This window comes from Myiozetetes cayanensis, unplaced genomic scaffold (assembly GCF_022539395.1).
Source record: "Myiozetetes cayanensis isolate MyiCay16 unplaced genomic scaffold, myiCay2020 scf23, whole genome shotgun sequence".
In the NCBI taxonomy this organism is placed as follows: domain Eukaryota; kingdom Metazoa; phylum Chordata; class Aves; order Passeriformes; family Tyrannidae; genus Myiozetetes; species Myiozetetes cayanensis.
In genome coordinates, this window is record NW_026087445.1 from 1,299,922 (window position 1) to 1,325,269 (window position 25,348).

The following is a 25,348-nucleotide window of genomic DNA, read 5'->3' on the forward strand; positions in this document are numbered from 1 at the left end:
TGCGGCCCGGCCCGGCCCCATGGAGCTCTCGGCCGCCTGGCACACGCTCAGCACCGCGCTGGTGCCGCCCGCCGCGCTGGGGCTGGTGAGGGGGCACCGGGGGGGACCCTCGGGGGACCCTGAGCTGTCTCGGCACCCACCCGGGGGGGCTCCAGCCCCGGCTCCGGCCCCGCCCCGGCCGGGCCCCTCCGCCCCCGGGCCCGCGGGGCGGGTGGAGCCGCCGGGGCTGAGGGAGGAACGGCCCGGGCCGCCGGGGATCTGCGGGGCAGAGGGGCAGGGGCGCCTGGGGGTGTGCGAGTGGTCTCTCCTGGGGGCTGTCGGGGTCCCAGGGTCCAGCCGGCCCCTCTCCCCAGCACCCCAGCCAGGAGAGGGATGTGCCCAAAGGGGCGCAGCTTCCCCGGGCCGATCTGTGGCTCTGCTCGCTCCCCGAGGGAGCTGGTGTTGGCCAAGGAAGGGTTTTTGCCCCAGAGCTTGGCTGTGAGGAGGGGTTTTACCCCAGTACCTGGCCGTAAAGAAGGGTTTTGCCCCACAGTCTGGCGTTTTCAGGCACCCAAGGGTGTGTGCCCTGCAGCAGCCACCAGCAGGGACAGCGATGGATGGGTGGATGGATGGATGGATGGATGGATGGGTGGATGGATGGATGGATGGATGGATGGATGGATGGATGGATGGATGGATGGATGGGTGGATGGAGGGATGGAGGGATGGATGGTGTGCAGGTGTGAGCCCTGGGAGGTGGACACTGGGTTTCCAGCAGTGGGCTGAGACCCTGGCAGGCATTCACGTGGTGCTGTTTGGCAGCAGAGTCCGTGTGTGTGTTCCATCAGATGCTGAACTCAGTGTCCCCCTGCCCTTTCCTTTCCAGGCAGCCCCGAGGCCGGAGACTGCAGGGCCTCTACAGGATGCGGAGCTCCGGGCGGCCCTGGACGTGCTGCAGTGCTATGACCTGCACTCGGTGGTGGAGGAGTGGTTCACCGAGGTGCTGCAGACAGACCTGCAGGCAAACATCGGCCCTGAGTTCTGGAAGTGCATCATCCAGTATGAGAACACGGCCGAGGAGCCCCAGTGCGCCGCGCTCCTCCTGGACGCCTTCAGTCGGCTCAAGAGCCGCCTGGAGCCCTACCTGAACAGCCTGGAGCTCCTGGAGGAGTGGACCAAGGCGGGCCTGCTCCTGGGCACAGGCGCTCAGACGCTGCGGGAGAAGGTCTATACCATGTTCAAGGCCATCCTCTTCTTCTCCACGACCAAATCCTTCCAGGAAATGATCCAGCAGTTCTACAGCCGCACTTTCAGGATCTACATGCGGCAGTGGAAGAAGGGAGAGGATGGAACGACCGAGTGCGAGAGCAGCATGAGCGAGGCCGAGCAGGAGAGCGACACAGAGGAGGCTGGGGGAGAGGGCTCGCTGTGCCCGGGCTGCAGCAGCAAGAGGGAGCAGTGCTGGTGCCCCGAAGCCATGGAGCAGTTTCAGCAGCTCAATGACATCCTGTACGTGTGTCATGGGGTGGTGGCTGTCACTGGGAACAAGGGAGGGTCTGGATGGGGAGCAGCAGCAGGTTTACTGAGCCCTGAGAACCCGAGGAGTTGTGTGTGAGGTCAGGCTGTGTCATGGTACTGGGTAGAGAGCCTAACACAGCTGGTTTCCAACTGGTGGTTGAAGTAGAACAGATCTTTGGACAGAAAGTTCCTCTCCCTGGGTATGAGAATATTTTTGTTCTTGCTCTGAGGCCTTCTGACCACAAAGAAACAAACTAGTGGAAGGTGTCCCTGCCTATGACAGGGGTTTGTACTAGATGATCTTTAAGGTCCTTTTCTATCCCAACCTCTATGAAACTCTTCTAAAAAGCTTTTGATGGCTAGAGAATAACGTTAGTAAGGAAGATTGGACAGCAGTAGTGTCATGTGTTACATATGTAGTGCATCTCTGGGCTATCAGAGCATGTGAACTGAGCATGTGTACAGGGAGAAAGGTGCCCTCAGGTTTTAGATTTTCTTCATTTGCTTGTACCTTTGCTCCCACACGCTCCTGATGGGTCACTGTGTGTCCGTAGGCGCCGGCTGAATTTGCTGGAGAGGGTGAGTGCTGATGCTGTCACCACCATCCTGCACAGGATGATCGAGGAGAGGATGGAGCAGCGCTGCCGGGGGGAGTACGAGCACTCCTTCCTCAGTGAGTTCCAGGAGGTAAGGCAGGGGTGTGGGCAGCCAGGGCCCGTCCTTTGGAGTTGTGCAGCTGCTCTTGCTTCAGCAGCTCGGGCTTCAAGCAGATCCCACCTGAAAACACCTGATCCAGGGCTATGGCTTCCACCATCCCTTGGCAGGAGAGGTGGTTTAAACTCCCCATTCTGATTGCTGCTGGAAGGAAAGGTTTGCTCTGACCCATGCACAGTGGACCGTTGTGTTTCACCTTGTGATGTCCACAGTAATGAGGGGATTTCTGTGGTTCCAGTTTACAAAATCCACAACCTGGCCTGCAGAGGACCCTCCCTCTGTGTAGGTGAGCCCACAACTAGAGTTTGTGTGGCTGCTTTCTGTCCTCTTTCAGGAAGCAAGGAGAGGAGAGGATACTCTGTTATTGATCTCACCAGTGGCCACCCAGAGAATTAAAACCTTTCTTTGCAACTGTCCAGTTGCTTTGCTGCTACTTAAACCAAGTTTATGTGAGGCTGTTTACCACTATGAGCTTAAAATAAAATTCTGTGGGTTATGGCTCTTCCAGGACACAGTCCTGTGCTCTGTGTCCCTCAGTCATGACTTTACCTTTGCCTGTGTCAGAGAACAGGGTGTGCAGCCAGGTTGCCATACAAGCCAGACCGTGGTGGCTGCCCTGGTTCCCTCACTGTTTGCCATCCCCACTGTTTTTGTTGCCTGCAAACATCAGGAGTCACTTTGTGTTTACTGCCCTTCAGTGGCTCTGCAACACTTTCTTTACTGCACCTGGTGTGAAATGCTTTTGGGTGAGCTGGAGATTGTTTAAGGGTATTTTGAGGGCACCAGGCAAAATGCAGCTGCATTCTGCTCATCAGGCATTACAGAAGGTCCCCTTGCTCCCACCCCTTCAGAAGGGCCTGTGTGTTTGGCCACAGAATATTGGAGCGTGTCAGAATTAGGAAGGGGCAATTTTAAGAAAAAAAAGAAAGCACAAGCCTGGCAACCTAAAGGTAAAATAGGAGAACCCTGAGAAACAGGTTGCTCTGAAAGTAGAGGTGCTGAGGGCAAAACCCCTTTGCAGACACAGCAGCAGCTGCCTGGAGGGTCAGTTTGCAATCAGGCTGTAACAGGAGCACTTGGAGAAGATAAACCGTGGGGAAGAATGGGTCGGTTTGATAGTAATTCCTTAAAATTGAGTTTTTTTTTTCAGTTATGGTCCCATCCTTTTGTCCTTTAGGAAAATTCTGTATCAGCTGCTCACAGCTGTGCCTGGGTCAAGGCCCAGGTGTTTGTAGTTCTCAGGCTCATCCTGCCTGGTCATTGGCAGAACTTGTGCATTTCTTCAGTGTTTCCTCAGTTGAGCAGATAATTAAAAATGAGCATCAGCAAAACAGACCTTGACTTAGCATTTTTCTTTCAGGCTGTCAGAATTCGCCTATGAAAAATATATTAATATCTATTAGCTGTTAATACTCAAATACTATCCCAGGAAGCACCATATATTTGCCACCATAGTGGGAAAAAAGCACATCTCTTTTGAACATCTGGATCTTGTAGTTGAATACCTTTGAAATTTGACAATTACACATTTCTCTGTAGAAAACCAAATCTCAAATGTAGATAACCTTCTGATGCTCTCTGTTCAGGTTTTTACTTTATTATTCAGTGGCTGGGCTGGTGTTTGAGGTTTCAAGTGCCTGGGTTGGGTGTCTGTGAGCCCTTGGGATGGCTTGTTTGCTTTTCGTTGATTTCAGGAACCACAAAAATTGTGGGCCAAGGGTGGTGTGATGGGCAACTTGTTAATTTTCTCATGAATGGGATAGTTCTGCAACTATAGAATGGGATGGAATTCTGCAAGAATGGAATAGTCTGCAAGTGTTGGAATGTACCCTGTCCTTTCTGGAGCCCAGAACCTGCACACAGCCCTCAGTCATCGCTTATCTTCTCATGCACACCTGCACAGTCCATATCCTGGGTCTTTAAAGTCCCAATTCTTTCAGCTGGGCTTTCCCCAGCCCTAAGCCAGGCTGGGATAGATTTGGAAGGCAGCTGGTGGTGATGCTGTCCTTGTTCCTGCTGGCCGTGGTGGCTGCCTGGGGTGGGTTAAGTGTGGGACGTGGTTGCAGTGTTCACACCTGTGTCTCCCTCTCCTCGTGCAGTGGATTGAGAAGGTGATTGGCTGGCTCAGCAGGGTGTTCCTGCAGGATGGGCCCTTGGCACGCTCCTCCCCAGAAGCCAGCAGCACCCTGAAACGCTGGAGGTGCCACGTCCAGAGGTTCTTCTACCGCATCTACGCCAGCATGCGCATCGAGGAGCTCTTCAGCATCATCCGAGGTAGGGTGGCCCAGCCAGTGCTCATTCACTCTTGGGCTGGGCCTGGGTGGATGATAGAGCTGTCTGCATCCCCTGAGGGGCCACACTGCCTCCCTGTGCCTCCCCTCGGAGCGTGGCCCTGCCCCTGCTCACTGCTTGCTTTGCAGATTTCCCGGAGTCGAAGCCGGCTGTGGAGGACCTCAAGTTCTGCCTGGAAAGGACTAACCAGAGGCAGCAGCTGCTCAGCTCCCTGAAAAGTGCTCTGGAAATGCGACTCCTACATCCTGGTGGGTTTGCCTGTGTCCTGACCCTGTGGGGAGCCTGGGCATGAGCAGGGAGCCAGTCTGGTGAGCGAGAGGCAGTGGCTGTGCCCGTGGCACGCTCTCCATGTTCCAGTGGGTGTGGGCAGCAGCAGCTCATTGTATCCCAGCCCCTTTTGGCCTCAGTTTTACAGTATGGTCAGGAGCTGAGCTAGAAGTTTAGCTTTGGTCCACGTGGGCAAAGACTTCTTTACTGTGTGTGGTCTGAGCTCCTGACACTGTGTCAGGGCTCATCTCTGAGCTCCGTTCATGGTTGGATCTATTTTCTCAGGCATTCTCGGATCCCTCCTGTTGCCTGGGGCAGCAGGGCAGGGAGCTTTTCTCCTCTGACACCACAGGTCAAACAGAGGGCTGTGCTTCAGGGCTCTGACTCCCTCTGCTCCTCTCCTGTAGGAGTCAACACATCCGACATCATCACTCTGTACATCTCGGCCATCAAGGCCTTGCGGGAGCTGGATCCCTCCATGGTTATCCTGGAGGTTGCCTGTGAGCCCATCAGGAAGTATCTGAGGTAAGAGGCGTGCTGGGCAGTCTGGCACATTCCTGCTCCCTCCCCTCCCTTCACTTGCTCCGTGTCTTTGCCGTCGGCAGGACCCGGGATGACACGGTGCGGCAGATCGTGGCCGGCCTCACCGGGGACGCCGAGGGCTCCGGTGACCTGGCGAATGAGCTCTCCAAAGCTGACCCAGTGACCCTGGAGAACGGCCAGGAGAGTGATGATGACATCTCAGAGCCAGGGGACTGGGTCCCTGACCCGGTTGATGCAGATCCAGGTGTGATGCCAAGCCCAGGAGTCCTGGCAGCCTGGTGGGCTGATTCAGGGGACCGGCTCGCTTGCTGGTGCTCTGGAGCTGAGCTGGGCTGGGGCAGGGCTCTGTTAATCTCCCACTGTTGTCTGCTGGATTCCTTTAGGAAAATCGAGCTCCAAGCGTCGTTCCTCAGACATCATCAGCCTGCTGGTGAGCATCTACGGCAGCAAGGACCTGTTCATCAACGAGTACCGCACGCTGCTGGCCGACCGGCTGCTGCATCAGTTCAACTACAGTGCCGAGAGGTGAGGCCTCCCTGCCCAGCCCCAGGGAAAAATCACCTGGGGTTTCTTCTGTCTGCTGTCCGAAGGATAACACCTTCAGGCTCAGTCCTGTCAATGGCTGTTTGTGGAGCCAGGGATGTCCTTGGCCATTCCTTCTGCAGCTCTGTGTCTAGAATTCCATGTGCTCGCCTCTTCTCGGGCTGCTTCCTGCCCAGCCCTGCCCTCGGCCTGTGCTAGTGCAGCAGTGTGTAGGACATGGGAGGCACACACACCCTCTTAGCTCCATCCCACATGTTGTGGTGGCCCTCCCAAATGGAAGGGATGGGAAGGTCTGTATTTCTGAAACACGGGAAGTTCCACCTGAGCATAAGCAAGAACATTACTGTGAGGTGACTGAGCACGGGAACAGAGTGCACAGACAGTGTGGGGGTCTTCTGCCCTGCAGATATTCCAAATCCATCTGGACACAGTCCTGAGTGACTGCTCCAGGTGACCCTGCTTGAGCAGCAAGGTTGACCTTCCATCCTGAACCTTTCTGGGATTCAGTCTTCAAAAAGCTGCTGGCCTAGAAGAGGTGCCTTTCCTCACTTGGGTACTGGGAGCCATCCTGGTCAGATAATGTGCCTTGCAAGGCTTCCTAGGAAAAGCACCCTTGTGCCAGGGACCCCCTATTTTTGGCTGTGTGGCAAGGGGTGGAGGCCAAGCCAGGTTTGTCCATCCAAGGGACCTTTGTCTGACCTGTTGTGTCTCTTGCCAGGGAAATCCGCAACGTGGAGCTGCTGAAGCTGCGGTTTGGTGAAGCTCAGATGCACTTTTGTGAAGTCATGTTAAAAGTAACTTTATTTTTAAATTCAAGTCCAGGGTCTTTGAGCCCATTGGGGAAGAGGAGGGACTTGAGGAACATCCCAAAAAGGGTCTTTTAGAAAGGGGGGCCCAGAAGGCCAGTGAGGGGGCTGATTTGTGACAGGCAGAAGTGCTTTGAAATCATGTCCGTGTTTTAAGCCCTGTGGGTTGGGTTTTTGGGGAATGGTTGCTCTGGTGCTGCTGCCTCTCCTGGCCTTCCTGCAGTAGAGTATCCTGGCATTGAAGAGCTGGGCTCTTCCAGCTCCTCTGGGCATGGGACTCTGGAGTTTGATTCTCTTGGAGCACTGTAGGAAGAACACAGGTCTGGAGGGACTCCAGTCAAGGCTAGTGAGGAGTTGTAAGCCCTCCCTCGAATGTTTCTGAGTGTGTAGCCTCATAATCTTTCTGGTAGACACACATGATCGTGTCCTTTCCAGTTTCCCTGTTGTCATTTGGGGACAAAGCTTGTTTAAGCTGCTTCACTAAGGATTAGCAGTGACTTGGAAGAGAAGGAGCCACCTCAGGCTGCTCTGGCTGTTGCAGGACATGGCTGACTCGCGGCGCATCAACGCCAACATTCGGGATGAGGAGGAGAAGCTGCCGGAGGAGGAGAGGCCCCCGTTCAGCCTCGTTGCCGTCATCCTGTCCAGCGAGTTCTGGCCACCGCTGAAAGAGGAGAAGCTGGAACTTCCAGAGCAGATCAAGGAAGCCATGGAAGCCTATTCCAAGAAGTATGAGAAGTTAAAGGTGAGGCCACCTTAACCCTCCTTTAAAAAGCTGGTCGGATTTTGTTACGTGGCGTGGTTTTTGCAGAGTCCCCTTTGTCATCCTTTAGACTGTAGCTGTCAGTTTGCCCACGCCGTTAGGGTGACATTCCCAGTAACCCAGCACTCAGTGGTTCCTGCTGGGAGATCTGCTGTGAGTGGCTGCTTCCCCCTTTTCCAGGCCATGAGGACCCTGAACTGGAAGTACCACCTGGGGCTGGTGAGCCTGGATGTGGAGCTGGCCGACCGCACCCTGTCCCTCTCCGTCTCTCCTGTTCACGCCGCCATCATCCTGCACTTCCAGACCAAGAGTGAGTGCTGTGCCAGCCCTGTCTGGGTGCTCCCACAGATGGCTGAAGGCTCTCAGAGCCCTGGCAGCAGGACCCAGAGTTGGTCCATGGGCTTGGGTCTAGCACAGGGCTCAGGCAGGTCTGTCACCCATCAGGGCTACAGCTGCTCACCCATCTGCCTTGGGCAGTGGCTGCACACAGCTGCTGGTTCCTGCCAGCGCTTCCCCAGCCTCTTACCCATTCCTGGCATGCTGGGGCGTGGGCAGGTGTCCTGTTCTCTTCTCCCCTCTGATCTCTGTGGTCTCTGCAGGCACCTGGACGCTGACAGAGCTGAGCGAGGTGCTCAAGGTGCCCGTGACGTCGCTGAAGCGCAAGATGACGCTGTGGCTGCAGCAGGGTGTGCTGAGGGAAGAGCCCGAGGGCACCTTCACTGTGATTGAGGAGGAGCAGAAGGACCAGGTGGAGAAGGTGGTTCTGATTGACAGTGACGAGGAGGGGGACTCTGCCATGGCCTCACAGGCTGACCAGAAGGAGGAGGAGCTGCAGGTACCTGTCCCTGTGTCTTGGCTGCTTGTGGAGCCAGCAGGATGATGCAAAGTCCTGTTTGATATCTTCAGTCAGTCCTGTTTAATATCTTTGTTGATGATCTGGATGAGGGGATCGAGTCTACCCATAGCAAATTTGCAGATGGCACCAAGTTGGAGCACAAGTGCTGGGAGGAGCAGCTGAGGGAGCTGGGGGGGCTCAGCCTGGAGAGGAGGAGGCTCAGGGGGGACCTTCTCACTCTCTGCAACCCCCTGACAGGAGGGGGAGCCGGGGGGGGTCGGGCTCTGCTCCCAGGAAGCAGCAGCAGGACAAGAGGGCCCAGCCTTGAGCTGCCCCAGGGGAGGTTTGGGTTGGCCATTGGGAAGAAGTTCTTTGCAGAGAGAGGGCTCAGCCTTTGGAATGGGCTGCCCAGGGAGGGGGTGGAGTCCCCGTGCCTGGAGGGGTTTGAGCAGAGCCTGGATGTGGCATCAGTGCCATGGGCTGGGTGACAAGGGTGGGGTTGGGTCACAGGTTGGACTCGATGATCTCAGAGGTCTTTTCCAACCTGGTTGATTCTGGGATTCTGTGAAATATCCTGTGGTTTTGGGTTTGGGGAGTCTGACTTAAGATGATGGATTCTATTTACACTTTGTATTTACATTTTCCACTTCAAGTGGCTGAGTCCAGCCACGAGGGTTTGGGTTTTGAAGTGGGTGTCCTTGGTTAAGGCTCACTGGTGCAGGTGCTGGATCACAGCCTTCCCTCCAGACAAGTGTCTGGCTGCTGAGTCAGGGAACCACTTGGACAACTCTAGGTCTCTTTTTTTCAGTTCAAAAAAAAAATAATCTGAGACATGATTTCATATTAGCAAATGGTCATAACTTGTTTGGATGCACCCCAGCACTTCTGGCTGCCCAAAAGGCTTACCCAGCACTAACAGCTGGATCTCTGCCTTCTCTGTGTTGTGGTTCCTGGACACTTCCAGTGCCTTTCCTGCCTGTGAGTCATGTTTTGTGTGTTGTGCAACACGGGGGTGTCATACTGGTGTTCATCCACGGAGGGTCATGCTTGTGCTGCACGTCAGATCCTTCTTTACAGAACCACAGAGCCACCAAGGTTGGAAGAAACCTTCAGGATCATCTAGTCCAACTTTCTAGCTGTGTGTGCCTGGATATCCAAGCTGCTGTTCTTGGATATTCCCTGTTCAAAGACTGCATGAAGGCAGAACTTCCTGCCTCCAGCCCTGCCCTGCTTTTGGGACGTGGGATGTTTGCTTCGTGGTGGAGGTGTCAGTGTGACTCACTGCTGCTTGTGTCCCTCTGCAGCTGTTCTGGACGTACATCCAGGCCATGCTGACCAACCTGGAGAGCCTGTCCCTGGAGAGGATTCACAGCATGCTGAAGATGTTTGTGATGACGGGCCCCGTGGTGACCGAGATCGATATCCAGGAGCTGCAGGGTTTCCTGCAGAAGAAGGTGCGGGACCAGCAGCTCATCTTCTCAGGGGGGGTCTATCGCCTGCCCAAGAACTGCAACTAGGCTGGCAGAGTCCCTGCTGCCCCCTCAGCACCCCTGCCCCCTGCCTGTGCTCCACTCTGGAGTGTCACCAGGGTGCCACCAGCTCCTGTTGTCCTGCTGGGGGGTTTCTGTGCTCTGGGGGTTTGCTGTGCCCCCTTCACCACACGGGTGTCGTTTCCCTCAGCAGCAGCCTGGGCTGTGCACCCCCAAAACGTCTGGGCCTGCCCCCCACATTCCTTCCTGCTGAATGTCAGTGCCTGGGCCCACTTCACTGGTTAATAAAGAACAGCAGTCTTCTTTTTCCAACTCTTTGCTTTCCTCTTGGCATCAGCCAAGGGCAGGCAGGAAACTCCCCAGTCTGCTGGGCAGCAGCTCCCTTTCCGTGGGTCTGCATCTGCAGCCCCAGGAGGTTTTGGGAGGGGGCTGTTGGCTCCAGCTGCTGTCTGGGGCTCTGTGTGTGGCTAAAGCAGTGTCTTGCAGCCGGGTGTGATGAGCAAGACCCTGCCCAAAAGCAAATGTTGGTGCTGTCTCCTCTGGCTGAGGGAGGGGGAACAACTCCAGGGTCCCCTTGTCTGGGGCTCTTAAACGGTGTGGAATAGTTTTATTGTGGGATGAAGAATGCTTCAGATGGATGAGATGGAGCAGTTCCTCAGGGCAAGCTGGATAGTCCTGGAGAAAAGTTAAGTGTCTTATCCAGGCACTGGCAGGATTGCTTGGCCATGGCACTGGTAATGTCTGTCTCGTGGAGCTGCTCTGGGGCACATCCTCCTGCTCAGCTTCAGAGCTGCACCACTGAGACTCAGCTGGATGGGATAATCCCTGAGCTCCTGGTTAATCATCCTGCCCCCCACCCAGGTGTGGAGCTGGGGGTTTCAGGACTCTATTCCAACTCCATTCCACAGTGTCCGGGCTTCCTCCAGTCCTGAGTTTTGCCCATCAGGAGGAATGTGCTGGGGAAATCTGGCTTTCACTAAAAATTTGCTTTCTGTGAAGCAAACAATGAGTTTCCACAGCCCAAGGGGTCTTCCCTCCCCTGTGCTGAGTCTTCTGTCCCAGCCTGTGGGCGCTGCAGCAGCTGGAATTGAGATAGCACAGTGAAAACAAGGGAGCAGCCTGTGAGCCTGGCCTTGCATCGAGGGCTTGTGGAATGTAGAATCAGCCTGTATTTACCCTTTAACCTTGTTTCTCAGTGCCTGAAGCCCCACAGGTCCCACCCTGTGGACACCCTTCCTGCAGCCAGGGGCTGTGGGGTACAGCACTCCTCTCCCCCTTGGGCAGGCTGGTGGTTTTTCCTACATGGGGGTCACGTTTTTTGTTCCCTGGTGACACTTTGCCCTGGGCTGGTGGGGGGGTGGCACTGGGAACTCTTTTCTGTTGTGAAGGTTAAAATATTCCTTGTGCTGAAGGAGATTTGGTAATAACTGAATAAACCCCAGCCTGTGAACAGGGAGGACATCACTCCAATTAAGATAAACAGCAGGGAGGGCATGGACATCCATGCCTGAGGAGCCCCACGGGACCCTGGTAGGACACTGGATGTATCCACTGGCATTTGAGGTTAGGTGGGGTGTCCAGGACACACCACTGGCCTTGTCATTGCCGTGCCCAGCCTGGGATGGGGCTGGGCCATCCCTGGGACACACATTTTGGGGACCACATGTGGAACCACAGCTGCTTTAACGTTCCCAGGCAGGTCCTGCTGCCTGCTCAGAGCTCCTGCAGCAGGTCCTGGTGGGCTTTCCCTTGCAGAAAACACCTCCTGGGGACTTCACATTCCCTCAGGCTCCTCGTGCCCTTGCTCAGCTCTTGCCTGGGCTCTCACTCACCACGGAATAAACCCCAGCAGCCACAAATGCCCGGGCTCCATCCGAACTCACCTGCCCTGGCAGGGCAGGAGGGAAGGAGAACGGGCAGAGAGCCCCTGGCCTGACCTCTTCTCTGATGTGCTGCAGGTGCAGAGCCCCAGGGCTGCATTTCACACTGTTTTATTTCATGAAAGAACACTGTTTGAGCCCCTGGGAGCGCCTGGCAGGGCCAGCACTGTGGGTCAGCGGGGTCAGTGTCTGGCAGCCCAGGGTGTGCCAGCCCACGTCTCACTCCCTGCTTGGTCACTGCCCAGAGAGTGTCTGGCCGGGCTGTGGCTGCGACAGGGCAGGGAAACAGCTCTTTTTGATCCTTGGAGATCAAAGAAACTCCAGTTTGGAGCAGGGCTGCTGCAGCAGGGCTGTCCCCAGAGCCGGGGCCGGCTGTAAGGGAGGTGGCTGTGGGTGACTCAGGGCCTTGGCTGTGCCTGCTTTGCTTATGGATGCAAAAATACTGATTGATTTACGTGTGGGTGCAGGTGGATTTATTGCTCCTGCAGTGCTTCCTCACCCCCCAGGGGCTGTGGAGTGGTGTGTCCTCCCTGTGCCCCATTCCCGCAGCGTTCCAGCCCTGGCCATGCTGTGGGAGGGCACGGGATGAGCATCATTCCTGCCCTGGCTTTTCCCAGCTGCCCTGATGGGCTGGAGCCATGGGGTGTGATGAGCTGGTCCATCCTGAGCCAGGGGATGAGCGCTGCCACAGCTGAAGGGACCTGGAGTGTCTCCTCTCCCCACAGGAGGTCCCGGCACGGCGGAGCCAGAGCCAGCAGCTGAGCTGCAGTGTGGTCGTTTCAAAGTGTTACAACAGGAAAAAACTCTGGTTTAATGACTGCTTTGGCTTTCATGGAATGTCAAAGTCTTAAAATTAATTGAAACAAGCTGGAAATGTGATTTTTTTTTTTCAGCCTGATGGAGGAAGCTGGGGAGAAAAAAAAAACAAAACCAAAAAGGGCTTTGGGCTCTTCCCTCTGCTGTTTGCTGTGCAGTTGTGTTGCTCCAGGCTGGAGCTGTGACTGCTGGTTGAGGCAAAGCCCTGTTCCACATCCCTTGCCTTCACAAATCTCTCCCCCTTTCGAAGAAAGAAAGAAAAAAATATTGATAGCTCAAAAATGCACGTAAAGTCATAGAATCACCGACTCATAGAATGGCTTGGGTTGGAAGGGACATCAAAGATGATCTCGTTCCACTCCCCTCCCGTGGGCAGGGACACCTTCCACTAGACCTGGTTGCTCCAAGCTGCCCTTTAACACTTCTTTACTCAGGTGCTTGGGAATGGCTCCAGTTCCTCAGGGGTGTTTTACAGATGCAAACCCCTCTGCACACCCTGTGTCACAGGGAGAGGTGTTAGAGGGATTTTCTCTGATGACCACTCATGAAACGAGTCCATACTGGTGGCACTGGGGGATGCCTCAGTTATTGTCCCACTGCTGCAGGCACTCGCTGCTCTCCAATGTTTTTCAAATTATTTCCCAGGTTTTCCAGGTTTTTTTCCCTGATGTACCTCTTCTTCTTTCCAAAGTGAGAAGCAGTGTGAGCCCACACCTTCCCAGGGCTGCTCCCTGCCCTCTCTCACTGCCACCCTCGTGCTGGGCCTGGATGGTGCCTCGTGGCATGGCCATGACCTTCCCTTTGGCCCCACTGTGTCTGGCACGTTGGCTGAACCCACCAATCCCATTTTTCTTAGTTTTTACCTCTTTTCTTGTTGTTTTAGTGAGGTGGGGACGGAGCTCAGCTGGAAGGACAAAGAAGCAGCAGCTTTACCTTAGGTTTTGGGAGCCACCATCTGACCCAGCGCCCCTCCAACGGCGAGAGAAGAAGCAATAAGATAAAAACCCTCTGACAGAGAGCCCTCGCCCTCATTCACCTTGGTCTATTTATAAACTGTTTAGAAGGGCCACGATAACCCAAGCAGGATGCGGTGTCCCTGCAGGGGACATTCCCCGGCCCACGGATAAACTGTTTGGGTTATCTCAGATGTGTTAAAGCAGGGGCTGCTGGCGGAGGCTGGAAATTTTTGCTAAGGGTGAGATTGGGAAGGGTGAGGGGTGCAGCTCAACAGCCCTGGGAGTGCATCTTGCCCAGGGAATTGCTGGATTTCTGATGGGTTTAGGGTTCAGGAGGGCTGATGGTGTGGAGGGACCCCAGGGGAGAGAGGGGCTGGAGCAGCAGCAGTTCAGGGCAGATAACCCAAGGTGGGTGATGTAAAAGGAGAAAAACCCACCCATCAGCCCAAGCCATTGCTAATGTGTCCATGGAGCTGGTGGGTCACACTGCAGAGGGGAAGCTCCAGGCTCGGGAAAAGAACCTTTGGCTCCAGGAATGAGCCTGCAGGGCTGGATCCTGCACCTCTGCCAGGGGCTGCTGACCCCGTCTGCACGGGCAGCCCCACACCAGGGGATCTGCTGCTCACCATGGAGCAGATTATTTTAGCATATACTTTTAGTTCTTCCCTTTTTGGGGCTGCAGGGCTTCTCAGGGGTTTCTGTATCCTCACCCCAGCCCCATTTCCCCTTCTCCACTTGCAGCCTCTCCCTTTTACTTTTGGGGCTCCCTGCCTGCTCCAGGCTTTGCCTCCACGGGCCGTGTTTCTGATCTCTACATCCATTTTCCTGACAATTTTGCAGCTGCTCTTAGTTTCTTTTTTGACAGACTTTCTCCTTTTTGACAGACTTTCTCTTTTTTGCAGTTTTTTCCAGGTAAGGCCAGTGCTGTGGGTGTGGGAACTGCCCTCTATCCTGGAGCTGCTGGGACTCACCCTGGCCCCATTTACCACTGGACTCCCCCCAAAGGGACCTGCTGGCCCTGGGGGGTTCATCTACCTAATTCTGGCTTCCTGGGGGCAGAGGTACCAGGGGGGTTTGTCCATGTCTGGAGTGCAGCTGCTGCTACTCAGCCCTGGAAGTGTTCAGATTAAAAAAGTGACGTGCCAAAAAATGGAGGAAACCCTAAAATTGTCCTATAAGTCTGTGCCCAGCAGTTCGAGGCAGTGTGGCTGCCCAAACTCTGGTGATGCCTCTTGGTGGGTACCAAACCAGGGGGTGTCCATCACCTGGGGGGTGCCCAAACCATCTCAGCTCAGAGCTGCCACCTCTCCGTCCCCGGCACTTCCTTGCCCCGTGTCCCCCGGGTGCCCCCGGCGGGGCAGAGCCCTGGCAGGGGCTGTGCTTGCACAGGATTTGCATCCGTGGCCGCAGGAAGGGCCGTGGCCCCGCGGCTCGTCCCCATCCCGGCCCGGCGCCGTCTCCTCCCTCCGTGGGGCCCCGACGGGGGCGTCGGTGCAGCCTCGGCACCGTCAGGGACACGGGGGACACGGCTCGAGTCCCGGGGTGAGTGGGGGACTGGGGCTGGGGGGAGAGAGGGCTGATCCCGGGGCACCCCTCCTGGCCCTGCAGAGACCCCTCTGCACACCCCTGCCTGCCCCTCCTCACTGCTCTGCTCACACATGGCCCCCAAAGCGCTGCCCCCCAAAGCGCTGCCCCCCAAAGCACTGCCCCCCAAAGCGCTGCCCCCCAAAGCGCTGCCCTCAGTGCCCACATGTTGGGCACTGCCCCTGTGCCTGCATGTGCCCCCCAGCATGTCCCCTCCCCATGGCACAGCAGCTTCCCCCACACACTTTGGGGTGCTGGAGGTCCCCAAAGCCCCGTGGGGGACACGGCACAAGGGGATATTTTGGCTGGGAATGTGAGCAAGGCTGTTTTCCACCATCCTGTCCCCCTAGTCCCCCCTGCCCGATGGGCCGTGCTGGAGGGACATCCCCCCATGGGACACCTCTGGGTGCCAGCCCTGCCCCTGCCCTCCCCAGGTGCTCCCTGGATGTTTTGGCAGCCACTCCAGACTGAGCTGGTGATTTTGGAGGCTGGTTGGCACTGACACCAGGGCAGTGTCCCCAGCCCTGCATCCCCTCCTCACCCCACAGCTCTGCTTGGCCCTGGGTTGGGCACAGGCTGGCAGTGGCTGTGCTGCCCCTCCAGATCCTCGTCCCCGTGTGCCATCGGGCTCCCCCAGCACCGTGGGGATCCCAGGGTGGTCAGTCCCATGTCCCTGTTGTCACCAGGAGCTCGTCACCCTCTGCTCCAGCCGTGGCCCCAGCAGTGCCCTCTGTCCCCCAGCTCAGGAGGGGTTTGGAACCCGCATTTCCTGGGCAGGGTGCATATCCCTAACGGGCACTTCCAGCTCTGCTTCCACCCTCCCTGGGTTTCCTGCTGCATTTTGGAGGCTTCCTGCCCCCTCCACGGGGTGCTGGGAGGGATCAAGTTCCTTCCCAGTTACAGCAAGACAGGTTTTTTTGGGCTGTTGAGGTTCACTGACAGTCCTCAAGAGCAGGTAGCAGTTTCTTGCTCCTCTAATTTTGCTTCTTTTAGAGTTTGGTTGTTGTTTGTTTGCTTGTTTGTTTGCTTGTTTGTTTGGTTGGTTGGTTTGTTTTTGGGTGGTTTTTGTGTTTTTGGTTTTGGTTTTTGGTGGGGGGGCATTGTGTTTTGGGTGTTTTTTTTTAAATGGTTTTCAACCATGCTGCTCAGAGGAAGCTCTTCCTTCTCAAAAACCTGACTTAGCCAGAAAAGCATCTTTCTTCCCGGCTGCTCCCAAAACTTCCTCCAGGGGGGACCTCTGCTCGGGGTCAGCCCTGCCGTGTTCCTCGACTCCGAGGGCAGCTCCCAGACGCTTTGTGCCAGTGGCTTTGCTCCAGCTGAGCTCCTGCCCCTTCGTGACACAGAAATCCCCACATTTGCAAGGATTTGTTAGGCAAATCCCCGCTGGCCCCAGCAGAGGCACATCCAGCTGCCTGGCACGGGGCTGGGGAAACTTTGTGAGTCCAGGCTGGGGGGACCCTGCTTGGAGCATCCCCTTACCCAGCCAGGTTGGGATCTGTGCCCTGATGCTCTAAAACACCCAAAATTCGGTTTTTTTCCCCTTATTTTTGCTCCTGTGCAGCTGGAGGGAGCAGGTGCCAGCTGGAGGGGTTATTCAAAAACAGGAGCTTGAAACGCCAGCAAGAGATTGCTTTGGGCTGCTCTGGTTTTACCAAATAGGTTTGTTTTGGGGGAAAAAAAGCCTTGGCCGGGTTGTGCAAGTGCAGGTGAGAGGTGGGAGTTTCCAGGGCGTGTTTGTTAGGGCTAAAAGTGAGGTGAGTGCAGGTGCAGGTGAGGAGGAGCTGCCGTGATGATCCTTTGCACTGCTGGGTACAGAACCTCTCCCCTTTGCTTCCGTCTCTGAATGCAGCTGATGGATGAAGTGGTTTTCCCCGGGGAGTTTCTGTGCCCGCACCAGAACTCGGTCCCACAGCAGCCTGGCCCTGGCTGTCCCCACGTCCCCGTGTCCCTGTGCTGCAGGGCCGGGGCTGCCAAGGGGCCAAAATCCTCCGTGGGGTCTGGAGGGCCGGGGGCAGCGGAGCGGGACCCTGCCCAGGGACAGACAAACCAACCGCTCCGGACTTGCTATTTGTTTTTCCAGACTCTCCTTTTTTAGAGACTCGCTCCTTTTCCCCAGATTCCCTCAGACTGCGTTCTGCTCTCCCTGTTTTCCCCGCTGCCGAGGTCTCTCAGCCCCGGGCGCGGGGTCAGCCCCGATAACCTCCCTCGGCAGCGTCACCGCTCTGACCTTTACGGGGCCGGTTTCCCGGCTAATGACTAAGGGCACCCCGGAGGGTGGGGATGTTTTGCCCGAGCCCCGGGCTCTCGGGGCGGTGAGGGCGATGAGCTCACCCCGCTGCCCCGTCCTTTGTGTCCGCACGGGGTGACGGCAGCGCCGAGCGGGCTCTGAGCGGCTGCGGCGACACAGACGGACCCGTCCGGCGGCCATCCCATGGCACGGGGAGAAGGAAGTGCTGCCGTGGGCCACTCCTCCTCACATTTCCTCTCTGGGGACGCTTTTCTGCGGATGAGAGCAGGGCCGGAGCAGCTGCCGGCCCGTGCGAGGCCGCAGGCTCCGCTCGGCGGACGGAGGGAAGCGACAGCGACCGGCCCCGAGGGGGACACTGTGGGTAAACTGCGCTGGCTTCGGCTCCCCCGCCCTGCTCCCCACCCCTCGGGGGGTCACCGCGGCACCCCTCGGCTACTTCGAGCTCCATCTCCCCGGCGCTGCCTTCTGCGCGTCCTTTCCACCAAAATCTGCCCCAGTTTCGGGGGGATGCTCCTGCTCCCGATTGTTTTAGGATGCTTCAGGCTCTTTCCGTCCGCTTGCTGCCCTTCCCCTTGGTCTTGGCTTTGCTGCCCTTCCCGTCGGTCTCGGCAAAAATTTCGGCTGGGAGCGGAGCCGGTGGGGTTTGGTGGTGAACAGGCTGCTGGGGGAGCACAGGGAGGGGGTTTTGCATCGCCTCGGTTGTCGCCCTGCGCTGTTTTTGGGGAGGGTCGGGCGCCTGCACACCCCCAGCTCCAGCCCTGACCCAAACCACATTGCTCAGCTTGTTCCCAAGGGGCCCCCGGGGAGCTGCAGCTCGGGGTGCCGGGGCCCTGCTGGCCTTTGCCAGCATCCCGGATTTCTGCTCCCAGCCCCTGATCCCTGTGATCCACAGCTGCCTCTGCAAGGGGCTCTTTTGTTCTGCCTTACCCCTGAAAATGCTCATTTTTGGATGGAGGGGCTCGGATCCCACCTGGGGGCAGGGAGGTGTCAATCTTTAGGCTTTTCCAGCTGTTCCCTTTTCCCAGCAACTTTGCCAACCCAAGGAGCCTGAGACAGGGGTGCAGCTCCCCCTTCCCCAGTGCCATCCTCGGGATTCGGCAGCACTTTAACCAGGGCCACGTTTCTCCAGCTGGCATCTCCTGCCAGCAGAACACTTCCTACCGGTGACTGCTGGGGCTGCCCCATCCCGCTCCCCTCCCTCTGCCTCCGGCTGCCCACACAGGCTCCTCTGTTGTGCAGAGCTTGTTTTGGAGGAGCAGGGTGGCACACGAATGCAGACACTGGGGAACAGCTAAAGGAGGAAAGCTGGAAGCGCTTCCAAGCGCAAGTTCTCCTGAGGTGTCCGGGTTTGGCACGGAGCAGTGACTGATGGTGTTTACACGAGCGCTGGGATGCTGCAGACTGAATTCCCGGGTTCTCTTTCCTCTGCTTTTCACCAACAGTAAATTAGGCTGCCCAGAGCACATTGCTGCAGGCTGGCACAGCCTCCTGCCCCGGCCCTGATCCGACTCTGAGCGTGCAGGGGCTGCTCTTAGAAAATTCCAGTCCTATGTAAATACCAGCAGGTATTAGGGACTGAGTCATGGCATTAACAGGGTTATTATATGCATGACTGGACAGATTCCTTACTGAGGATGGGGTTTTGTCCTTCCACCCTGCCTTGCTTGGCTCATCTGGAGGGTTGGGCATCCTGTGCTGGTGGTGGGATGGATGTGCTGTGGCGTTTGGGAAAGAGGGTCTTGAGCATCTCCTGGCTAAATCAGCACTCAGCTGTTTTTCATCAGCCTTGCAGGAGTTTCAGGCTCTCTGCATGGACATGGCAGTGGGAGCATCTGCTCTGGGTGTGAGGAGCCAAATCACTTCATGCTTCAGCTGGGGCTGCATCCGGCAGCATCCATGGGGAGTGCCTGGGGTGTCCCAGGTTTCCCTGCCAGGAGCAGCCTTCCAGGACTGAAAGGGAGCCTATGACCAAATTTTCAGCAAGGTCTGTTGTGATAGGACAGGGGGTGATGGTTTTAAACTAAAAGAAGGTGGGTTTAGATTAGATATAAGAAAGTTTTTTACGGTGAGGGTGGGGAGGCCCTGGCACAGGATGCCCAGAGAAGCTGTGGCTGCCCCATCCCTGGAAGTGTCCAAGGGGTTGGTTTGGGCTTGGAGCAACCTGGGCTAGTGGAAGGTGTCCCTGCCCATGGCAAGGGGGTGGAATGAGATGAACTTTAAGGTCCCTTCCAACCTAAACTATTCCATGATTCTGTGTTCCTTCTGCTCCCTAAAACTTTTCCTGTAAATTTCCACAGCCTCCTCCCTGGCATTTAACCAGCTCCCTCTATATCTGCATGTGTTTGGGGCTGAGAAAAGCTTGCCCCTGTGTTTGTGTCGATGTGTGGCAGGGCCCAGAGGGTTGTCTCAGTCCCAGGCTGAGCTCTGCAGCTCCCTGGGGACCAGTGCTGGTCTGTGCCACAGGGGCTGATCCATTTGGGGACCTTCAGGGCCTGTGTGAGCAAGGCAAAGTGTGCAGGATGGAGAGGAGCAAGGGTGTGATGCCAGCATGGTGTGGGGACAGCCCAGGGCTCCCGGTGGCATCCTGGGTGATGGTGGCATCCTGCCCTCCTTCCCGGTGCTGCCTCAGGGCCTCCTCCGGATCCCGTCTGGCTGGTTTTGCCTTTGCACACCAGAGCCTGTACCGGGTCAGGAATTAGGTCAGCAATTAGCACTCAGGGTTAATTGCTACATAGCAGTGGCAGCTCCAGCGATGAGCGCCAGGCTCGGTTCAGTCAGCCACTGGCACATGGTCCTGAGACCAACCTGTCCCTGGAGTGGGGTAAAGGCTTCACTCGTGTGTCCCAGCATTTCAGAGGAGCCAGGGAAGGTGCAGGGTGAACCCAGGAGGCTCTGGCAGAGTTTCCCAGTGCCTGTGGCTCCCATGAGGCTCCCTGGGTGCCCTCGGGCTCGGAACGTGCTGGCATCAGCCTCGCACGGGGGAAGCAGAACCTACTCGGGAGCGTGACTTTGTGCAGGTTGGTGACTTCCTGCTGAGCTGAAACGAGTTAATAAGAAACCCTCTAGGACGTCTTCCTCCTCCTCCTCCTCCCCAGAGACGTGGTGCTTTGGCAGGACCCAGGGCTGACCTTTCTGGGTGGGTGATGAAAGCAGCTTTTCCCGCTCTGCCCGCGCCGGTTTCCTGCTCTCGGGGCTGGCACTGTCACCACAGCAAACCACCCCTTGCGTCAGTGCTGCTGCGGTCCTGAGGCGGAGAAAAACACCCTCCCTCCCGCTGTGACACAGCTTCTGCAGGGACAGAGCCCTCCTGGGGCTGCAGCACATGGAGGTGGCTGTGTGTCCTGTGCCGTGTGGCTGCGCCCAGGCTGGCAGAGCTGTGTTCTCCTGAGGGCTTCCCCAACGGGTCTGTGCTTCTTGTCGTCACACCCCGCTGCTGGAGCCTCTCTCTGTCCTCTTCCTTTGCCAGCTGAGGTTTGTCTGTGTGTTCTCCACCCAGATGGGTATTCCCAGGGGGATCGTGTCCCTGCACTCCCCTGTGCAGCTCGGGGGTCTCCTGTGGGAGGGGCACAGTGCCTGCTGAGTGTCCAGGGGTGGCAGGGTGTGGGCACATGGGGCAGGCTTGGACTGTGGGGGTAGCAGGGTCACAGAATCATTAGGATTGGAAAAGACCTCTGAGGTCATCAAGTCCAACCTGTGACCCAACCCCACCCTGTCACCCAGCCCATGGCACTGATGCCACATCCAGGCTCTCCTTAAGCCCCTCCAGGGATGGTGACTCCACCTCTCGCTGTGGGGCAGCCCTGCTCCTCTCCCCACAGCCCTGTGCTGCTGACAGGCTCACTCACACCCATGTCGGTTCTCTGCAGCCTCTCTGAGCCCTTCCCATCCAGGGGCAGCTGTTCCTGCTGGCAGCACTGGTGCTGCTTGGCATACCCATTGGAAGAGCCGGGAAAAATCCTCCCCTGGGAGATGCTGTGCCACTACAGCCAGCATGGCAAGAGTCTTTCCACAGGCTTACTCCCACACCACGAGGGATCTCCGTGGGTGTAGGAGTGACTGTTCCCTAGAGGGGTGGAGGGGTGTGCTGGCACAGGGGTGTGGCTTTGTGTCTTCCTTAAATTTAGCAGGTGTAGGGAAGGAGGACTGGGCAGCTCTGGTTCAGAGCATGGGTCAGTCTGTCCTGCTGTCCTGCCTCTTCCTCACGGTGGAGCCTCTGGCTTTGGCCTCAGCCAGCTCTGACCTTTCCTTCTGCATGTGAAGGCAGGGTTGGGTTTGTGTTATGCATCCGTTGGCATTTATTTATACTGAATTTCATCTGTGGTTTTGCACATCTAGACCGCCTTCCAGAAAGTTAGCTTAGGTCTGAGAGTCTCTCTCTGCCACCTTGCCACTGCTGATTGCTGCAGGTAATTGTTCTGTCCATTAGAAAGTGGGATATCTGTCTAATTTCACTGTCCTTGGTCACTTCCTGATCTGACAAAGACTGATCTTATATTGTTCTTTTTCTTTTTAGAGAGAAGATGATGTGAATGGGCTGCAAGAACCCGACAAGATGGATGGAGAGCTGCCCTGTGCTGAGGTGGATGGAGAAGTGTCCTCTGCCACAACAGCGGATCTGGGAGGGGAGATGCCCTGTGTGGAGAGTTCTACTGAAGGAGAAGTGTCTGGTGCCCAGAGAGATGCAGAAGGAGAGATGACCAGCCCAAAAGAAGAGGAAGCTTGTGCTGAGGGCAGTGTGGAAGGAGAGATTCCCGGCACTGACAGCGATGGGGAAGGGGAAATGCCCTGTGCTGAAAGCGATGCAAAAGAAGAGGCATCTTGCTCTGAGAGCGATGGGGAAGAAGTACCAGATGCTGGAATCCCTGCTGCTTCAAGGAAAATAGCTTCTCTTTCTTCTCCCCTACGGGCGATCGTCCGGCTGCGGCGGCGATACCGCGTGCAGAAGAAAAGCCGCCTGCACTTGGAGCTCCCTCGGGAAAAGCCTGCCGAGTTTGTCCACACAAGGCTGCTCCAGAGGCAGCTCTCCCTGAACAGAACTGGCCTGTATGGCCCTTCCATGTCCCTCTTTAACCAGACAGGCTTTGAAAGCTCCCAGTACTTCACCTTCGACACATCGGTGGAGCAGCACGCGATGAAAAAGTGCCGGCGGAAAAAGAGCCGAAGGAAGTCTCGGATGGTCCTCTACCCAGACAAAACAAAGAGGTACCTTCCAACAGAGGAGAAGAGCAAAGCAAAACGCTGCCTCTTCTTGCTCATGGCCATTATCTTCTTCCAGATTCTCAACGCAATAGAGAACCTGGATGATAACCTCCAAAAATACGACCTGGACGGTTTGGAGAAAACAATGCACCGGGAAGTGTTTGGGCAGAGGGTGGCTGTGGAAAGTATTGTGGAATTACTGAAAGACTATCTGGCCACCCACATCCACAACAAGCCTCTAGTCATCTCTTTAAATGGCCCGACAGGAGTAGGGAAGAGCCACGTGGGCTGGCTGCTGGCCAAGCATTTTCGTTCCGTCATGGCCAGTGACTTTGTGCTGCAGTACTTCGTAATGCACCACTGCCCCAGCGGGGTGGCTCCTCTGACGTGTGAGATAGACCTGTCAGAGAAGATTTCTGACATCGTTACGAGAGCTGAAATAGAGGAGAAGACACCGCTGTTTATTCTGGATGAGGTGGAACTCATGTCTCCCGTCCTGCTGGATACTCTCAGCCGATTCTTTGAACCCAACCAAACCAACGAGTTCCTCAACGCCATCTACATTTTAATCAGCAACATAGGAGGTGGTGAAATAACGAAGTTCCTTATCCAGAACGACTCCGCTGAGCTCCTGCGTCAGCACCGGGGAGCTGAAGAGCTGGTGAGCATCGTCCAGCCAGTGCTGAGCCACGTCCACCCTCTCTGGAAGTCTGCAGACATCGTCCCGTTTGTTCTTCTGGAGAAGACTCACGTCGTAAACTGCTTCCTAGAGCAGATGAGGAGGGAAGGGCTGTACCCCGAGCAGAAGCACCTTGAACATTTGGCGGATCAGCTCAGTTACTACTCTGCAGGGGGCAAGCAGTACTCCAGGACGGGCTGCAAGCAGGTTGTGGCCAAAGTCAGCCTCCAGTAGGGATTTACTGCAGAGACCAAGCCCTGCTCTCAGGATTGGCCAAACTGTGGGCTCATGGAGGGGTGTGTTACATCAGGCTGTGGTCAAGGTGTCCTTTCTCAGCCCTGCACTGACTCTGTCCTGGTCGAGGTGGAGGGATGGCAGCCCAGACAACCCTGTTCTCCTGAGGCTTCGCTTGTTCCTGATGTTCTGTGAATAAGGAAGGGCAAGGAAGCCCAAACCACCTCCCAGTTCCTCACGTTCTCATTGGGATACTTGTCATTAGGGAGCTGTGAGGTGGCATCAAAAGCTGTAGGACCTAAAGAGGAGGATGAAACAATTCCTGGGTCGCTGCCCCTGCAGAACACGTCTCCTCACGTGTCTCACTCCCTCCCAGGCTCACAGTCACCAGCTCTTTGCTGTTCTTGGTCCTGGCTGGTGTGTGCAGAGCAGAGGCAGGGCTGGACACCTGGGGGAACTGAGAGAATTTGTGGCTCCTGCTCCCCCAAACCGCGGGCAGCCAGAGCTCTGCTTTCCACACCTCCCACGCGACCACATCCTCGGGAGAGCGCCTTTTGGATCTGCTCCTGGGCTGTTGCTCTTCTGAGCTCATACCTGAGCTCACCTTTGGCACCTGCAGCGAGTTCTCTGCCCTGCAGGTCTGTTTGGGCTCGCCTTGGAGAGTGCTGGGCTGTGCCAGCCGGTGCAGGAGTAACCTCCGGATTGTTTCAGGTCTCGTCCCGAGAGCTCTTCTGCTTTCTGCTCTGGGCCCACGTCACTGTGCTGCTTATCTAGAGAGCCCAAAATAGCAACTGATGTATATTAAGCAGCACACAGTGAGAAGACAGTTTGGGCTGCCTGGGCCTGTGCAGTGGCAATGCTGGGCTTGTTCCCAGTCCTGTGAGGCCAGGAGGAGGCTCTTTGCCAGCAAGACCCAGGTGAGAAGTGGGAGCACCTCAGGAAGAGCACACGTCCATGTTCTGAGCAGGCAAACCGAGCAGGTATTTATGACGTTGGTTTTTTCAGGTTTGGGTTTTGTGCAAGGGTTCTACAATTCGCTGTGAATTCCCACACAGGTGACCCTGTGGATGTTTGCACTGGGTGTTTGATTCACCTCTTGCTAATTTGTTGGTCTGCGAAGACTCCGTCACCAGCTCCTGCTTCCAGAGCTATTGTCAGGAGTAAACCCAAACTGTCCTGAATAAAATAATTCAAAGTGCATTTCCTTTTATTGGACTGAAATGTGGTTTTCCTCACAAATTTCTCATGCCTGTGCTTCCTGGTGCTTGGACTGGGAGCAAGAGTTACAGCTTTGCTGCAGGTTTTTTGCAGGCCACCTCGATGCAGTGTGTGAGCAGCACCTCGAGGTGCTCCTGGTGAGCCCAATCCCAAACCCACACGGTGCAGCAGTGCCACAGTCTGGGCACTGCACAGCTCCTCCATCTAAGCCATCTCCTAAATTCAAGTGTCCTCAAAAACCAACGTGTGTGAGCTGGTTTTCATAGCTTAGAGAGATTTTACTACTAGGACAGTTAAGATGTTTTTATCCTGGATAAGACACAACTCAGGAACGAGGATTCTCCTCCTCTTCCAGCTGGGAGAGGGACAGATGTTAGTTCTGTTTTCTCAGCCGAGGTCTCTTGTTCCTAAACACCCCCATGGAGTGTTTAGTTGTGCCAGAAGTCCCCTGGGTGCCCCTGCACCAACCATCATGCCATGTGAAATGGGAGGGTGACTTCAAGCAGAGCTTGTTCCCAACCCTCTAAGACTCACCTGCCCCAAACCAGGGTGCCCAGCCCTTCCCTGAGTGAGCTGCCTGAGTTTTGCTGAGGCACCACAGCCCACGGCTCTGTACCCACCAGGACCTGCACACTGGGTCACCGTGAGCAGCTCAGCACCCTTGGGTGCAGCAGCAAAAGGCCCCTCATGGCTCTGCTTGGGGAGGTCAGGGACATCCTGCACTCTCTGGCCTCCCCCTCTGTCTCCCCCCACTTCTGCACATCAAAACCCTCTCAAAGCAAAG

General features: G+C 56.2%; 2 protein-coding genes across 6 annotated transcripts; both read left to right on the forward strand.

Moving 5' to 3' along the window:
- Positions 1-10: 10 nt before the first annotated feature.
- Positions 11-10,062, forward strand: ANAPC2 (anaphase promoting complex subunit 2). The gene is made up of 13 exons (XM_050319786.1): positions 11-85; positions 866-1,488; positions 2,052-2,184; positions 4,311-4,485; positions 4,632-4,751; positions 5,178-5,295; positions 5,376-5,557; positions 5,697-5,838; positions 6,575-6,650; positions 7,204-7,407; positions 7,606-7,735; positions 8,025-8,260; positions 9,565-10,062. The coding sequence occupies exons 1-13, from the start codon at positions 20-22 to the stop codon at positions 9,775-9,777; spliced, it is 2,418 nt and encodes an 805-aa protein (XP_050175743.1). The 5' UTR covers positions 11-19; the 3' UTR covers positions 9,778-10,062.
- A 4,827-nt stretch (positions 10,063-14,889) lies between these two features.
- TOR4A (torsin family 4 member A) lies at positions 14,890-24,546 on the forward strand. Of its 5 annotated transcripts, none has more exons than XM_050319791.1 (2): positions 14,890-14,944; positions 21,748-24,546. In XM_050319791.1, the coding sequence occupies exon 2, from the start codon at positions 21,787-21,789 to the stop codon at positions 23,344-23,346; it is 1,560 nt and encodes a 519-aa protein (XP_050175748.1). In that variant the 5' UTR covers positions 14,890-14,944; positions 21,748-21,786; the 3' UTR covers positions 23,347-24,546. The 5 variants fall into 5 exon arrangements, with proteins under 5 accessions (XP_050175748.1, XP_050175749.1, XP_050175747.1 ...); XM_050319792.1 differs by lacking the exon at positions 14,890-14,944 and adding an exon at positions 15,895-15,941; XM_050319790.1 differs by lacking the exon at positions 14,890-14,944 and adding an exon at positions 17,418-17,591.
- Positions 24,547-25,348: the final 802 nt, after the last annotated feature.